The sequence below is a fragment of the Monodelphis domestica genome, chromosome 3 (genome assembly GCF_027887165.1).
Source record: "Monodelphis domestica isolate mMonDom1 chromosome 3, mMonDom1.pri, whole genome shotgun sequence".
In the NCBI taxonomy this organism is placed as follows: Eukaryota; Metazoa; Chordata; class Mammalia; order Didelphimorphia; family Didelphidae; genus Monodelphis; species Monodelphis domestica.
Window position 1 is genome coordinate 177,688,564 of NC_077229.1, and position 17,242 is coordinate 177,705,805.

At 36.7% G+C, this 17,242-nt stretch overlaps 1 protein-coding gene and 1 long non-coding RNA gene across 7 annotated transcripts in view; one reads left to right on the forward strand and one right to left on the reverse strand.

Moving 5' to 3' along the window:
• Positions 1–17,242, reverse strand: part of LOC103095290 (uncharacterized) — a 75,977-nt gene that overhangs the window by 45,088 nt on the left and 13,647 nt on the right. For 2 of the 3 annotated variants that reach the window (XR_001629074.2, XR_465228.2), the window contains exon 3: positions 1,087–1,250. This is a non-coding gene — a long non-coding RNA (uncharacterized LOC103095290). Of the gene's footprint in view, positions 1–1,086; positions 1,251–17,242 lie in introns of those variants that run through there. The other variant, XR_008917564.1, reaches the window with a different exon arrangement.
• Positions 23–16,808, forward strand: TP53INP1 (tumor protein p53 inducible nuclear protein 1). 4 transcript variants are annotated; one of them, XM_007488129.3, is made up of 5 exons: positions 23–153; positions 8,450–8,706; positions 9,288–9,627; positions 11,577–11,610; positions 12,597–16,808. In XM_007488129.3, exons 2-5 carry the CDS (start codon positions 8,595–8,597, stop codon positions 12,612–12,614), a joined length of 504 nt encoding a protein of 167 aa, XP_007488191.1. In that variant the 5' UTR covers positions 23–153; positions 8,450–8,594; the 3' UTR covers positions 12,615–16,808. The 4 variants fall into 4 exon arrangements, with proteins under 4 accessions (XP_007488191.1, XP_007488190.1, XP_056679287.1 ...); XM_007488128.3 differs by lacking the exon at positions 11,577–11,610 and adding an exon at positions 10,867–10,998 and having other exon boundaries at positions 12,597–12,733; XM_056823309.1 differs by lacking the exon at positions 12,597–16,808 and adding an exon at positions 10,867–10,998 and having other exon boundaries at positions 11,577–11,593.

Below are 17,242 nucleotides of genomic sequence, written 5' to 3' on the forward strand. Positions count from 1 at the left end.
CGGAGGCTGAGAAGGAAGACTAGGACGAGGAGCTAGACGCTGCTTGTTCCCCTTGCCCGGCCCTTCGCCGCTACCTCAGCCGCCCGGGGGCGTTGAACTTGCGCCCCTCCACCACTAGCTCCTCAGTCCCTGGCTGCAGCTTCCGAGGCCAGCGTGAGTGTCCGGGTGTGGTTGGGGAGTAGATGCCCAGGGCGCCCCGGCGGTTCACCGCGGGGCCCCCCTCCCGGCTGCTGGCGGAAGCTGCCCACCCCTCACCCCGCCGCTGAGGTCCCCCCAGCTCTACCTTAACCGAGCCCGGACCGCTCTTTATTGACTTTATAGTCTTTTCACTTCCTCTTCCAGGGCCGCCGGGTCAGCCCCAGGCACCTCAAACCTTAGCCTTCGGCTGAGGCTGCTCCTAGAACTCGGCGAGGGGGGCCGAGCGGCGGTCGGGGCTGGGACACTGGGCGGACGCCCGGGCGGGGGGCTGCTTTAGGAACCGCTGGAATCGGGTGTGCGTTGGGTGTTAAGTTACTGCCTCCTCCCCCTCCCGGGTGGCCTGTTTTCTCTGCCGCGGTGGGCTGGATCTCCTTTTTCTCCGCCTCCTCGAGCTCTCCTCATCTGCACCTCCTCAAGCTGGCTGTTGAAGCACCTAACCCAAGACCCTCTGTCTCCTCCCGTGCTCCCCCTCTTCCATCTTCTCCCCATGGTTTCTTTCTAGTCCCAGCTACAATTCACTTTTTGCAGGAAGCCATCCTGAAGCCCTCCTAATTTTACCGCTTTTCTCTATCTTGTATAGAGTTGTTGGTACTTAATTGTTTGCATATTTTCTCTCCAATTAGATTATGAGTTCCTAGAGAGCAGATTGTCTTTAAAAGACCATTTCTTTGTTATCCCTGGCCTTTAGCGCTGTCTGGCACATGGTAGATATTTAATAAATGTTTTTTAAATTGACTTCATCTGTGGAAAGGAAACAAGGATCCATTCCGCATCCTCTACTTTTAACTCGTACTGTTTCCATTTTTCTCATTGACTTTACTTGACGCCAAAAAATCAATAAACATTTATTATAATGTGTACCCCAAAGAGGGCGAAAGTCATACTTACACTAAGTAAGCTCTCGATTAGTATTTTTTTATTTGTTTTCTTTTGGCTTCTGCTAATAGATTATTTGTCAGCATACTCTTGAGTTGGCTGCTAGTCCCATGTTTTGTTCCTTTTCCATAACCATCTTAAGGCACTTGAACATCACCAAAACTTGGTGTCTCCATCTGTAAAATAAGGACAGTATTAACTTCACAAAATGTGAAGAAAACCATGTGTGTTAATCTTAAAACAAGTATAGGAATCAGTTATTGCTTCCATTAAGCTCTTGGGATGATCCATCCTAGGTAGTCAAAGCTAGCCTAGAAGAACAAAAATTTGGGGCCTTCGTTGACAGACAGCAAACATTGTTTCCCAAGAACCATGCTAGTGTTCCTCATTAGGTTGGCTGCATCTGATCAATTTTCAGAAAACACTTTCTGCTTAGAAGAGTTGATAGTTGCTTCAAGTGGAGGAAGTCCTCAGATCCACCAGAAATTGAATCCAGTATGACTATATAACTAAGCTGGTTGCTTAGTGCTGTTCTGAAGGACAATACTTTTTATTTAAAAATAATAGGACGCGTTCTTAGTGTTGATAAAGTATACTAGTTAATCCTCATGATTGCCTTCTGTACTAATTATAGATTTAAGGCTGGGAATAGTAGTGAAGATATTAAAGAAAAGCCCCTTTCCTGTCATCTCTAGGGAATTAGCCTCTGTTCTGGTCCACTCTTGCTCTTCCATATTTTGAAATACCCTTTGAGGGAGAAGGGAGAGGAGTGAAAAACTAATCTTTCTAGTTAAGTTAATCATTGTATTCCTCCCACACTACTTAAATATGTGCCATGAATTAATGTACATCATATAGCTTATAGCTTTCTTACTTCATAAAAAATAATCCTGTAAATACTACAAGTGTGATCTCTTCTATCTTTAAGGAAAATGTGCCTTAGAGAAATCCAGTGATTTGCCCAAGCCATCCAGATTTTAACAGTACTTTTTTATTTTTTATACCACTTTAGGGAGTCTTGGAAATCATGAAGTTCAGCCCTTTCATTTTACAGGTGAAGAGACTTGGTCCACTGTTAGAGCTTAATTTGCAAGGAGTTGGGATTATACAAATACAGGTCACCTGACTATTAGTTCAGTTCTCTTCCAAGAAAAAACCCAATAAATAAAAAACATAAGTTAAAAAAAAAGTTTTTTAACCCTTACCTTCCCTCTTGGAATCAATTGTATTGTGTATTGGTTCCAAGGCAGAAGAGTGGTATGAGCTAGGCAATCGGAGTTAAGTGACTTGCCCTGGGTCACACAGCTAGGAAGTGTGAGGCCAGATTTGAACCTAAGACCTCCAATCTCTAGGCCTGGCTCTCAATCCACTGAGCTACCTAGCTGCCTCCAGTTTTTAAATATTTAAAGATAGGCCAATAATAACTCATTACTTTAGGCTACTAAAATAATTTGTTCTATTGTCTACATACCAGAAGTGGATTTTTGTGAATGTGTGTGGGTGGGGGGGGGTAATTTGTAAACTCTGGGAGGGATAGAGATAAAGTTCATAATCCTTCTGAGTCTATACTGTAATCTTCTGAAGGAAAATGTTTTGACCAAAGTCTTAATATCTGTGACTGGTTTATTTCTCCATCTCATCCTTTTTCTTTTTTTAAAGTTGTCTTCTCATTCTTCACTAGGGAGTGGCATAACTTTGAAAGCACCAAGTTAATGGGTGGGAATTACTACTTAAATTCTATCTTTTTAGATTGTCTTTCATCCTTTTGTGTAACCATAAACCTGAGTGAATCTATTTGGGGAATAACACTAATTCATAGTTTGGTTGAATAGTGGAAGCAAAAAAGCATTCAGGGAGGAGGCCATCTAGTTAGCCTTCCTGAAGATAGTTTAAATCAAATTGTAAGTTATTTGGATCAGCATTACCATTTTCTTCATAGCTACAATGCTTCAGTATTTAAATAAATCTATAATATAAGTGGAATAGGGATTTCCTCAGAGACAAAAACTCCCATCTTTAGTTGAACAAACAAAAGAGAAGTTCAGAGAGGCACACTGCTCAATGCTGGCTGAGCCCTATATAAGACTTAGCTAGGCATGTCTTTGATATATGAAAAGTCTGTCTTTGTTTGGATCTGTACTTGAAACCCTTCTGGCATGCTAGGGTCTGGAGGAGCTAGAGGTCTGAATGACTCCTCTGAGGTATGAGAATCAGACTTTTAAGTGGAAGCTTTAAAAATTATTCTTTAAAGTAGCTTACAGAAATAAGGGGCATAAAGAGGAAAAGGGAAGATGAATCTTAGCCTGGTAGTCTGAAAGTAAACCAATCTACACCCAGATTGAAAACTTTTGATCAGTCAAGGTGTGTAATGTTTTTTGTTTTTTGTTTTTTTTTTTTGAAGTTTGTTTTTTGGAGCCGCCTACTGGCAGCTGAAGTACAATTGAAAAAAACTATCCAAGTGAAACTAGTGGGTTATAAAAAGTAGCTAATTGAGGCTACACAGTATCTTAGACTTCAATTCTGGGACACCAAACAAAATAAAACCTCTTTGTCCATTTTAATTATAAAACACAAGAAAAAGACTAATTTTCTACACTATGCAAGAACATTTTACCTTGTATTTATGCCTGGAACTACATCTTATAGATGATAGGAAATCGACTGAACAAATCTTTTCAGTTTTTCCAGTTAAAGGACTCTATTCCTTTTCTACAAATATTTTAGCTCAATCTTGTCTACACAAAGTATATAAGTTTTATATAAGTATATAACTTTTTTATACTACCTGATGAAATAGGTAGTATAAGTACTTATTCCATTTTTTTCAAATAAGACATAAAAGCATCATTGGCCATAGTCACTTAATGGTGAACTTATGATGTGAACTTGGTGTGCAGACCACTAATGTTTCTACTATACCATAGTATACAGAACAGGTTTCCCTTGTTTTGATCCTAGAAACAGACTTGCTCACTTGCTAGTTGTTCTCTTTAGTTATATTAAACATAATCCAAGATCTACTAGTTCAAATGTAATTTGTAGTTCTGTTTTACTAGTTGAGAAGAGCTAACACCATGCCTCAATATTATACTTGATTGCCAGGATTGTAATTAAAAATTTTATATTTGGGGTCTTATAGGTTAGTATGGAGAATGCTGGTTTAATTTGAGGTAGTATCCAGTACAGAAAAGATAATTGGTAAATGTGCAATATCAGTAATGGGTAGTGAGCTCATGAAAGCACATCCCCCTTGTGAAATGAATGTCTGGAGTACTATTTAGCCCTACCAGTTCTTTATAGAGCCAAATATTCTAATTGCAGGACTTTTTAATAAGATAACATTATTATGTAGTACTGCTATACCAGATCCTGTGCTAAGAGCTTTACAAATATTTGTCTCATTTGATCAGAATATTACCTAATTTATCAAAGAGTACTCTGCTAGGGGTCAGAATGGCAATGGAAGGACAATGTCTATGTTAAATCATAAGGTATTCAAAAAATCTAATAGAACTCTTCAGCTAAGGGGAGCAGCATGATTACAGATGCATAGTGCTAGACTTTGATCCAAAGGACCTATTGTTTGCATCCTGGTTCTATTTATTACTAAGGTGACCTGGGTCAAGTTACCCCGAGGCTCAATTTTTTGTTATCTATATTATATTGTGTTTTTATTTCTCAATTAAATTTTGATTGGGTTAGGGCCACACTTGGAAGTTTTGTGGGTCATGAATTTGATGCCTCTGGACTAGATGTTAGAAGATTTTGAAAACTCACCCTTCCTAATTTCATTCTTTTGATGGCAGCCATTTAATAACCCTCCAAGATTTCTCCTTACAGACTGCTCCTTTACATCCTACTGCAACTATTGGTTCCTATCTCATTCCCTATACTATAGTACATAGTATAATTGCTTTCTAACAACGGTATGACCCTAGGCAATGAGGGGGATGGCCTATATAAAGTCAGTTCAGTCTCCAAATCTATAGTTCTTCTATCTTTGGGCCTGTACTAATTCATCCTTTACATCCCTGACTAATCTTCCATTTGATTTAGACACTTAAATTTTTCAGTTGTTTAGTCATGTCTGATTCTTCATGACCCAATGGACCAAGTGTCTATGGAGTTTTCTTGGCAGATTCTGGAATAGTTTGCCATTTTCTTATCTCGTTTTCTTATCTTGTTTGTTTTGTTTTGAGCAGGCTGGGGTTAAAAAACTTGCCCAGAATCACACACACACACAGTAAGTCTCTGAGGTCATATTTGAACTGTGGTCTTTCTGACTTTAGGCCCAGTGCTCTTATCCACTATGTCACCTAAGCTGCTCAGACGATCAGTATATTACTCAAAAGTCTTCATTGTTCCCTGAATTCAGTTACCTTATTTGGGGTTTTCTTGGCAAAGGAACTGAACTGGAATGGTTTGCCATTTTCTTCTCCAGCTCATTTTACAGATGAGGAAATTGAGGCAAAAGGGGTCAGGTCAAGTGACTTGCCCATGGTCACACAGTTAGTGTCTGAGACCAGATTTGAACTCCTAAAAATGAATCTTCTTGACTCCAGGTCAGATACTTTTATTTCATTGTGTCACTTAGCTGTCCTTGACTCTACTTTATTAATTGGCGATTATTTTCCTGATCACCTGTTCAGGAGGACCCCATGCATAATAATTTTAGCTACAAACCATTCTCTGAACTTTTCAACTCACCCTGCTATGGTTACCAATATGCCCCTTCCCCTCCCCCCAACCTAGTTTGCCTTAATGTGGTTTTTCCCCATTAGAAAGTAAACTTATTAATAGTACAGATTTTTTTATTTGCTTATATTTCTATCCCTACTGCTTAAAAAGCTCCAGTTCTAGTTAACTAAATTCCTTCCCAGTCTAGCTCCACCCTTCAGTCTATCTAGTGAATCTTCTACTCTGTTGACTCTCTTCTACTTTGTCCAGCCCATATCTCCAGGTCCATCTACAGTGTTGCTTCAGACCACACCTTCATGCTTATCTGTCAAACGAAAGTGAATTTTTTGAAAACTCCAGTTTCTTAACATTTTATACCTTTAGTTGCACTTTGTATGTTTTTCTTGATGTATCATTACAATTTTTTAAATGTCTTTTCCCCTCTATTAGATTATGGACTTGTTGGAAGAGGATTTGTGCCATGTTTTGGTATCCCAATTACTGCAATAGTGCCTTATGCATTGTGGAACTTAATGAATCTTAAATACCTGCAGAATCCACACTACTATGTCCAGTAGTTAGTTGGCCTTAGAATCAAGAAGTCCCTCTTTAAAATATGGAATTTTGAAATGGGAAGAAATGTTGCAAAATCCTTATTTTTATAGGTAAAGAAATGAAGGTCCAGAGGAAGAAAAAGGCACCTGATAATAACCAATATTGTCAGGGTAGAGGTTTTTTCTATTAAATATAATCTGGGAGCAAATAATGTTGGAAATTAATTAGGCTCCCTATTAATTGGATTAAGGTCAGAAAGTCTTGGGCCTATCTTTCTGGAACCATGCTTTTAAAAGGTTTGAAAAAATATCATTACAGAGCAATGAAGGTTCCCAGCATAAAATAGTTTCCACTAAATAAGCATCATAGGAAAGCTGACATAGTCAACTGATTCTGGACCACACCCTTGTTCCTCATAGTAGGAAAATTTACCAGGGGGCAGGGAAGCCACTGTAACCAGCAGTATTTTCTTGAGCAGGATTTCCTGCCCTGTAACTGCAACAATACTTAGCCTACTTGGGGCCTTATCCCCAGGCTTCTTCTCCAGAGCAGTTGGTTAAAAGTGATGAAATAATAGTAGTAGCTAGCATTTATGGTTTGAAAAATTCTTTATTAATATTATCTCATTTTATCCTTTTAATAACCCTGGGAGATAGGTGCTATTATTTCTAGTTTACAGATGAGAAAACTGAGACAAATGGTCAGTCAGTAAACAAACATTTATTAAAATGCCTACTCTGTGCCAGGCACTGTGTTTAGAGCATTGGTTATAGAAAAAGAAGCAAAGGAAAGCCCCTGGCTTCTAGGAGCTCACAGTCTAATGGGATAGACAGCAAATAAACATATACAATCAAGCTATATATACAATAAATAGGAAATAAAGAGAGCTCTAGAACCTAAAGTTGGGGAAAGACTTCCTAAAGAAGCTAGGGTTTTAGTTAAGACTGAGAAGCTTACCAGTGTCCCAAGAGGGATATGACTCCAACAAAGCACTTAATCTATCTGTCCCTAGGACTGAGCATGAAACCTTATAGAGTTAGGCACTCAATGTTAATTGAATTTAGGAGGCATTGGAAAGATTTTGGCAACAGTGCCAAATAATTTTCACCTCAGTTGAAGTCAGTATGTGGGATATTACAGAAGAGGTACAGGAGTTTGAAATGGATTTTAAAACTGCATTTTACTTGTCTAGTAGGGAAAACATGCATGAACATGATTGTTTTCTTCATGAACTTATTTATTAGTCTAAAATCTACTTTCCCTTTCTAAATTTGAGTGTTATTTACAGACTGCCTGTATTGAATAATGTTAAATTTTAATTTCACATAACTGAAATCAACATTTGATATTGAGCTTTGTTCTCCTTTTGAGTTAAATACCCATATAGTAAACCCCACAGAGGAGATGGGGTGCCATGAAAGATGCTGAGAATAAGAAATCTGTATTAAGGCTGTCAGAACTTTGGCTCTGGCTTTGTAATGCTCTTTAGTGCCATCCTTGTTGGTTGATCATGTGGAATGTTAGCCACTAGAATAGTGATGGCAAACCTTTTAGAGGGCAGTGATGGACCCCATTTTACTTCCCAGAGACTGGGTGCTATGTTCTCTTCCCTCCCCCCCCCCACCCCACACAGGAGAGGGAGGAAGCACTCGCCATTAGGCTGCTGGGCAGAAGGGCAGGTGAAGTGGGGAATGTCCTCAGCACATGGAAAGGGGGAGGGGAGTGGCCTGAGCCCTCTGCTTCCTTCCAGTTCCTCCACCTGTGAATTGCCTACCTTACCCCCTCTATGCTCCCATTGGCTGCTGGGCAGAGGGGCAAGGTTGTGAAAAATGTCATCAGGCGTGGTGGAGTGGGGAGCAGCTCTGCCTGAGACCCTTTGCCCATCTAGTAACAAACTTGGGGTAGGGAGTGGGAAGGGAGGAGGGTGGCTGTGTACCCACAGAGAGCATCCTGTGTGCCATCTTTGGCACCCATGCCATAGGTTTGCCATCACTGCACTGCAGCAAATAGAAGAAAGAAATTACTTCCCTTCCCCTGTCCTCTCCCCATGAAGTGCATTTGGCTAATGGCCTTTCTAGAAATAAAGACTCAAGATGAGAGGTCTATAAAATAAATATTTAGCAATAATTCTTTTCTATTTCAGCTAAGAATGACTCTCCGTGCTCCATACCTTATTTAAATAAGAATTTATGCACTTTAACTTCCTGTCTGTGCCATTGCACTAATTGAAGACAGTGTTTTGAAGTCACAGCCTAAGAACCAGCCAAAGTCTCATTCTTGCCTTAACCATGTTCCAGAGGTTGAATAGTATGTTTGTGGGTGAAATCAAGAACTCTTCTAGCAAAGAACCAGAATTTAGTGAAAAAGAAGATGATGAATGGATTCTTGTTGACTTTATAGGTAAGGGATCTTCAGTATATAAACATTATGAGTAATATATTCTTAGTTTGTACACAACTAAATCAGCAATTTCGAGGTTTTTCAAGATTAAAATGTAAATTATCAGGCTTTATCAGAAAAATACATAGTATTTTATGCCAGATGACCAAAGTGATTGATTTTCTAACCTTAAAAAACTGATAAAATTAGAGCTAGGTTTATAAGAACTCCACTTTTATTGTAGAGAGTAAACTTGTTTGGTGAGGGGTAGTTTATTTGCTTAAAAACCCCAACACATGAGAAAAATCAGTGATAAGAAAGAATACATTCATTAAGTGTTCAGTAAAGTCATGGTTGATAATCATTTATCTGACTGAACAGAAAACCTAACCAATTTATTATCCACTGAGCTACCCAGCTGCCCTCCCTAACCAATTTATTAATGAAAGAGAAGCATTTGAATATAATGTGATGTTAATAACATTTTCCTTTTTTTTTTTAATATGCTCTATGAATTTGATTATTTAAATAATCAATGTGACATCCATTTCCATTCTGGAACTAACATTTCGACATCCTGTTCAATTTGGAACACAATCCAGACACTAATTTTTCAACAGAAGTAGAAGAGGAAGATGTCAGTGAAGAATCTCCAACTAATCATCCTCCAGTTTTTTCCTGTTTGCCAGCTTCCTTGGAATGTTTAGCTGATACTAGTGAATCTTGCTTCGTCCAATTTGAGGCCTGTCCAATGGAGGAGAGTTGGTTTATCACCCCTCCCCCATGCTTTACTGCCGGTGGATTAACCACTATCAAAGTGGAAACTAGTCCTTTGGAAAACCTCCTCATTGAGCACCCCAGCATGTCAGTTTATAATTCCTCTCGAAATCTTAATGAGGCTGGCTGTGAGACAGATGAATTTCATAATCCAAGCAGCCCGAGGTAAGTTGTCAGCAATATATATGATCTATATGCAATATATCATGCATTTTCAACTGTAGTACAAAGCCTAATTTGAGATAGGGAAAAAATACATTTCAAACAAGGCTTAATGAAAAAAGTACATGTTATGACAATTGTGGTGATTAAGCTGAGAAAATCACTTTTTTAGGTCATTAGAAGCCTTCTCCATCCACATGATTATAGTCTGCATTAAATTCTCATCTAGATATAATTTAAAGTAAAATAACTGAATTTTAGTTGGCAGAAAAGTTCCAAGTGGCATCTAAAAATGCTGCCGTGTGTATTTTTAGATTTTCTTTTTCCTTATCCATATTACAAGATTTGGATGTTTTTTAAGATAGGATTTCATTAACTCAGAGATCAATGGTATTTCCCTCCAAATGGTGTACAGCTAACTGAGATATACTGAAATCTGTATTTTGGACACAGCCTGGCATTTATAGTAATTGGACCAAAATTATTTTGCCAATTTCTTTGCCACTAATATAATAACTCATAATTACATGACACTTCAAAAATAATAATAATGTACTTCATATATACACATAGATTTGTACAGTTATATGGGGTGGGGTCATAAAATCACCAGAAATCAAGGTAGGGTACAAAATGAGTAGAATTGATTTGCTACCTTTGGTAAAAATGTGTTTGGGAAATGTACATTTAAGAGCATGAATTACTGTCTTCGGTGCTATACCTTGAAGCCTATCATAATTAATGTATCTAAAACACTTGATTTGTTCAGAATAAAACAATTTGGGGAAGAGAGAAAAGGGAAATTAATTTCATCAATTTGTTAATTAAAGTGATTTATTTAAAATGTCATTGGAACTATACCTTATTACCTAATTTCTCTATTAGGAGAGTAATAAAGATTAAAAACCCAATTATGAGATTGTTAATGTATAAATGACACCACGCTGATATCCGATTTTGTAGTGTCTTAAAAACCCCCTTACATACATGTCTTTTTAAAATTCTGTGAATAAATTTTGTATTTCAATTTATTTTTTTTTAAGTTCTGGATTGTAGGCATTTCCCAGCTTACACTCAGACAGGCACTGAACCCAATATTTGGGAAGTTCTTATGCTTCCTTCCTGCTGTTCCCTCTGTCATTCCCCTCTCCCAGCCCACCACTGCCCCACTACAGGCTCTTGCCTGCAATTGCTTGGGAACCCTCTGGTTCTCCTCTTACCCCAGACCTGGTCTAATTCTAGGCCTGGAAGTGGTGAAGGGGAAGTAGAGGGAGGAAAAACTTCAAACCCAGCAGCCATCCCTCTTTCAGACTTCCTTCTGACTGCAGTGTCCTGACTGCAGAAAAACCCTGATTGGAGGATGACAGTGGAAAGGTAAGCAATGAGCCAAGCCCTGGGGCCTTAGGAAGGAAAAAACAATGATGAGTCTGGAGTGGGGCCTGAGGGTGTCAGGGACAGAAACTAAGTAAAGCTTAACTGACATTAAACATACAGTGTTTCCCACTCAAGAAACCCCTACATATTATGTAGTTAGACATTTAATAACTGATTTAGGATCCATCCATTCCAGTATCAATGGTAGGTATAATTTTTAAAGAAGGGATGGACTATTTTTAATCTGTTCTAGCTATGTTAATAATTAGTCTGTTTTAGCAATATATGCTTGGTAATGTTGCTGTAGAATATTTACTATTTCACATTAGAACTGAAGAGGCCATATAATGCTATGAAAATGATGGGTCTGAGTCTAGGTTCATACCTGATTGCATTTAAGCTTTTTTTTATGATAAATTATGTGCTGCCATAATCTTAATTAGGTTTAAATACTATATCTTAAATTAGAGTAAGGCAGCTTTATTGATAAAGAAAATTTGACCAAGACCATACATTAAAGTTAAAATAGCACTTGAAATCTCTTTAGTTGTTTAATAGTTCACCATTTGACATTGTAGGGTCAGGAAAAGCTGCTTAAGGCTCACTGGCACAGTAAGTATTTCACCACCTTGGGATTTATTCCACATTTTTAAGTCTACTAGAAAGAGTGAACTTATAAAAACCTGTATTTTAAAAGGGATTGATTTTAAGTTGCTAGAAGTGTAAGAGCTTTATTTTCTATGAGTTTTCTTGTATGATTATGAATTCTGCTATTCAGAAAAAGCCACATAGTCAGATATTTAAGCCATTCAGCAAATATGTATTGAGCAGCCATTCTGATGATTCCTTAATACACATAGCCATGTAAATTTTGGTGTTCAGACCCAATTCTCATGTGTATTATATAATGGAAATCAGATTTTCCATTCTTGTATAAATAAATTTCAGATCAGTATTATTTGATCTAAAATAGAAAGCATGCTATATGGGCAGCTAAAAGTGGCTCAGTGGATAGACAGCTAAGTCTGGGCATTTCTTGGGTTCAAATCTGGCCTCAACACTTCCTAGCTCTGTGATCTTGAGTTAAGTTATGATCTTGAGCAAGTTGGTTAACCTATTTGCTGAGCCCTTACCCCTTTTTTGTCTCGGAACTAATACTTAGTATTGATTTAGAAGGCATGTAATAATGCTGCTATTCTAAAATAAGAATTATTTGAATAAGAGTTTCTTGAATACCTGGGAAAATGTTTACCAGAATCACATTGGTCAAATAATACACTCCCAACTATTTTTCAATTCTAAATTCTTGTTATAAATCACATAGCAAGTGTTAGTTCTTTTTAAAGTGCCTTTACTCTATACTATAATAGATATCTTGTCAGTGAATTTTATATATGGATATTTCTACTGAAATTCAACCCAAAGATTAAAACTATATTAGTGTATAGTCAAAAGATTAATTCCTTTGAATGTTGGCTACTACCTAGGAGTATAGAGGGGTAAATGTTCAAATTTAGCTTAAAAGTAAATTTTATCACTTTAATTTCCAAATAACTTGTACATTGTTTAACTCATTTTACATATTTTTGCTATTTCAGATTGGAAGTACAGAATGAAATGGGGCAACATGTTCACTGCTATGTTGCAGCTCTTGCTGCTCATTCAACTTTCCTTGAACAAACCAAAAGTTTTCGTCCCACCCAGTGGATAAAAGAACACAGTGAAAGACATTCTTTGAACAGAAATAGCCTCCGTCGCCAAAATCTTACCAGGGATTGCCACTCTCGGCAAATCAAGCACAATGGGTGGGTTGTTCACCAGCCTTGCCAGCGTCAGTACAATTACTAAGGATTCCAAGTCTTAGTCATATCAATTTGTTGGTATATTGCTCTTGGTTTTATGCATGAGAGAGTGTGTGATGTGTGCCTATGTGCTTGCATAATGAAGGTTGTGTATTTGCAGCTTGACTGATCAATCATTTAAACAGAACTATCTCTAGACAATTTTTAAAATGTACATTCTGTGTATCACACAATGCCTTGCTCTTAAGAGTTAATGTCTTTTTCTAAAATTTTCCAGAATGTTTTAGAAACACTAGTAAAATTACAGTGTTTAATATTTTGGGAACATCTGACTCAACTAATTTATATGTGAGTTAGCTGGCATTTTAAAGAAATTTCTTAATGAGTGATGGAATAGGCAGGTTTCTGCTGAATCTTTTTTCTTTTTGTATTACTTAATCAAAAGTTTGAGTAAACAAAATTTCTCAGGGTCAGTCATACACTTTAATGACCAGTACTTGATAATCTTTTCTGTATATAATGAATACATTTTTTTACACACTAATACAAGCGTTAAAAGGCAATGGTTGCCATGAACATAATGGAATCATGACTGAATTTATTGAAAGAGAACTTGATATTTTGCTTTTTCTTCATCAGACACAGTTAATTTTTATGTCAGGTACATCTAGGCTTTAGTTTGTAGATAGGAGTTAGCTATCCTTCTGATTATTATAATAATGTGGTACAAATATTACAGGTTATTGTGGGACATAAAGACCTGTTTTATTTAGTAAGATTAAGAGCAGATCTGTGGTTTATACTTACTTCTTTATTTGCCTATAAGTTGCAAAACTAGAAAATAGCCATTTTTGTTACATAAAAATTAATACAGCCTCTTCTTCACTTTTATACAATGAAAAGTGCAGGTCTTTATCCTTCTTTTTCTATCATTGAGCCTATACTGATATGTGATGTGTGGATTGGCCCCTGATTAAAAAAAAATTGCTTCCAGACCAAGATTGTCTTGAATGGAGATTAGTAGCTGTGATTTTCTTGTTTTTTGGGCTCTTAATCAATGGGCTGATTGTTCTGTTTCAGGCAAAATCTTGAACTACTCCCTCTTTCAATAGAGGAATAAAAATAACTACCTCACAGGGATATTGTGAGGATTATAAAAGTTTGAAGTAGAGTTTTATATTTCTAGAACTGGACCTTCCATGTAATTCCAAGGGACTAGCTCTACTGAATAAGTTATTTGGTTATATAATCTCTGCCATAGCTGGGTAGGTAGTTTAGGAGAGCATGGTGCTAATGAATCCAAGCTCTTATTTAATTTCTCTTCAAGATAATTAGATTCACAAAAGACAAAACTTTTAATGACTACTGAGCTATCTACACAACAAATTCAGTTCCTTGTATTAACTAGTAATAGAAGAAAATCATCAGGGTGATACTGAATTTTTCAGTCTAGCCCTCTTTAAATAGTAAATGTTAAGAGACTTTCAAAAGGAAAAGCATTATAATCATGCAGAGTATTACTTTAAATAGCTCTGTGTAGACTTCAAATGTCAGGGAATATGGGAGATATGGGAGCTCTTTGTGTGAGTTATGATCTTTATCAAATAGCATGAGATCGTTGGAAATCAAGAGTTCAAATGGGTAGTGTATTTAGATGCTTAAAATACCTTGTGTCATTTTCAAAATACAGGACTTAAGTCTACTTTTCATGGCCTTCCCCATTATTTATTTTTTCTAATTAGGGGCCAAGTCCACAAAGCTCTGTCAAACCGGGGCTAGTATTTTGTTACTGCTTGTGTTTACAATGGAGGATGATTTTTGGGCAATATGGTTTGATAACTTGAAAATAATATGGCTAAATAGTTTCTGAGTATTGAGGAGGAAGATGCATACATACATATATATATATATATATATATATGTATATAGGTTACATGAAGTGCTGGTACCTTGAGCTATAGATCTGACATTGCTGTGACAATTTGCTATGGCCACATGAACAGATTTCTGTATAAAATTACATCTTTTCTTTCCTTTTTAGAGGGCTTTTAATTCATTTATTCATTCTGTTATCTACTGACCCTTTGTTTGCCTGTCAGCTTAGTTTCATAAATTTAAATTTCTTTAAAAAAAAAACTTGGAATTTTATAGGGTGAGAGTTACCAGGATGTAGTCTATGTTGTAAGGATGTATTTATGTTGGCATCAAAATTTCCCACCTAAAATTTGGTTGAAGTTCTTGATTAATTCAAGGTGTAAGGCAAGTAGCTTCGTGGGTAATATGAATCTGAGGTATTTTTTGATATATGGCCAAAGAGATTAGATTTGAAATTTTGTTAATAAATGTTAGTGATCTGAAATGTCATTTATTCAGCCTGTACTCTATAAAATACAAGAAGTGTGCCCCCTTAAGACTTTCACTTGTCTTCAGTTTGAGTTATTGTCTTATTACTGTGATATAAACTGAAATGTTACTATGCATTTATAATTTCATTTTAAGATTGATTTGTTTTGTGTTTTTACAGTTTTAAAGTAGTTTTATTCTAAAACATACTACTTCGGGGAATTTTTGTTACTGTCCTGTTCTTGATTTGTGCTGTATTCCCTGGTTTACATACTTTTCTGTCATCAGTTTCTCTTCCAGCCCTATGCTAACCCTCTTCTGGTGGGAGAACAATCAGTTTGCCACCTGATAAAGACTTTTATCATTTGCTTATTTTATGCTTTCAAAGTGAAATCACACACATCCTTTTATTTTCTTAAATGTAAAAGAGCAAGGAAGAGTATAACCTAACTCCTTTCGAGTTGGAAAAGACAAAAATGAAGGAAGATTAAATCTGTTCACCTCAATTTAGACCATACAAATTGTCACTTTAAACAGTGAGATTGAGGAAGGAAATGAAAGAACTTCTGAGTGTTCTTTTTGCTATTGAGACTGCTCCTTGCACAAAGAGATACTAATCTGTTGGCTGTTTTTTTTTTTTTTTAATAATGTTATTGCAATTTTTAAGACCCTATTGCTAATAGAACTAGGTCACCAGAATTGAAGGTCTTTTGTCAGCAGTTAAGTTAGGTAACATGATTTCATCCCTTTCCATATGTATGTTTAAAATGTTATTTAAATTTTTATATTTAGAAAATATACTGTCCAGGTTAAGCAGTTTGAAAACTAGGAAAGTTAGGGCCCATGCAGCTAGGATGACATCTGTTTTAATGTCTTTGTGTTGGGAGAGGAAGTTACTTTCAGAAAAGGCAGCTTCAGTGCAAGATGATATATGGTTGCATATCATTGGGGATTCTTTTAATTTATATACATTGTATTTTTTTTTTGTTTTGGTTTAAATCTAAATGTGCTCCATAAAATAATGCTCTGTGTTTTGTCTGGAATTTTAAGGGATTTTTGTTTTCTAACTGGATGGCTGTTTACAAATCAAGCCACTAGAGGGGAGGTTGGGATGAAGTGCTGGAAGGGTTTCTGCTGGCACCTTTGGTTTGTGTTTCTTCAGAGATTCTGGAACTTTTTATCTCTTTAAAAAGAAAATGAAGTGGCTTTGGTTTTGTTTTAGAAATGTTGTGAACACATTGATTTTTTTTACCCCCAAGAACAATACATTTTGTAACTAGATTAAATAGTATTGTCAGTTGGACTATGTGCCTTGTAAATGTGTTTCTATACACAGAAAATTTGAACAACTTGAAAGACTTCAGTTAGGAGAAATACTGTACATCAATCTATGCATAAATGGCAGCTTATTTCTTGAGCCATTCACTGTCTAGTTTCTGTTTTTGTAGAAAATTTTGATATTGATTGGTTCACAGATGAATGGTGGTTTTACAAAACAGACTGAATACAATACAGCACTTTGCCAAAAAATAAAAAACAAGTGTAGCATTGCTTAGACATGTACTAACACCAGTTTTTGTATGGGGGAGGGGGGGTATATGGTGCATTTTGCACTTCCTGAAAGTGTATGGTCTTTATCAGCAAATAAAATGTCTTTTGCTCAAATTATTTGTCCACTTCTTAAATTTAAAAATCTTATACAATGAAATAAAACATCTCAGATGTAGGATGTGGTGTATGTAACCTGCCTTGATCTGAAAGTATATATTAATTCCAGAAGAAATGTATTATAAAAGGATGACCCAAGAATGCCTTAAATATCTGCTACAATTACCATAAGCTAAAAAAAAAAATTTTTTTTTAATTGAACTAGATGGAGGAGCTGGCAAACCACTTAGTGAATTCATACCCTATTTAGGTGAGAAGCCAGCAAGATACTTGGAGAGTTCCACCCCTTTATCTAACTCAAACAGCCAGAAGAGTTCACATACTCAGAAATCCAAGTGTGAATCCTAGGGGGAGAGCTTAGAGATGAGAAGACACAGACATTGCTCCTGGGCAGTGCCAGATAATTTGGAAACTTGATTGGCTCCTGTGAA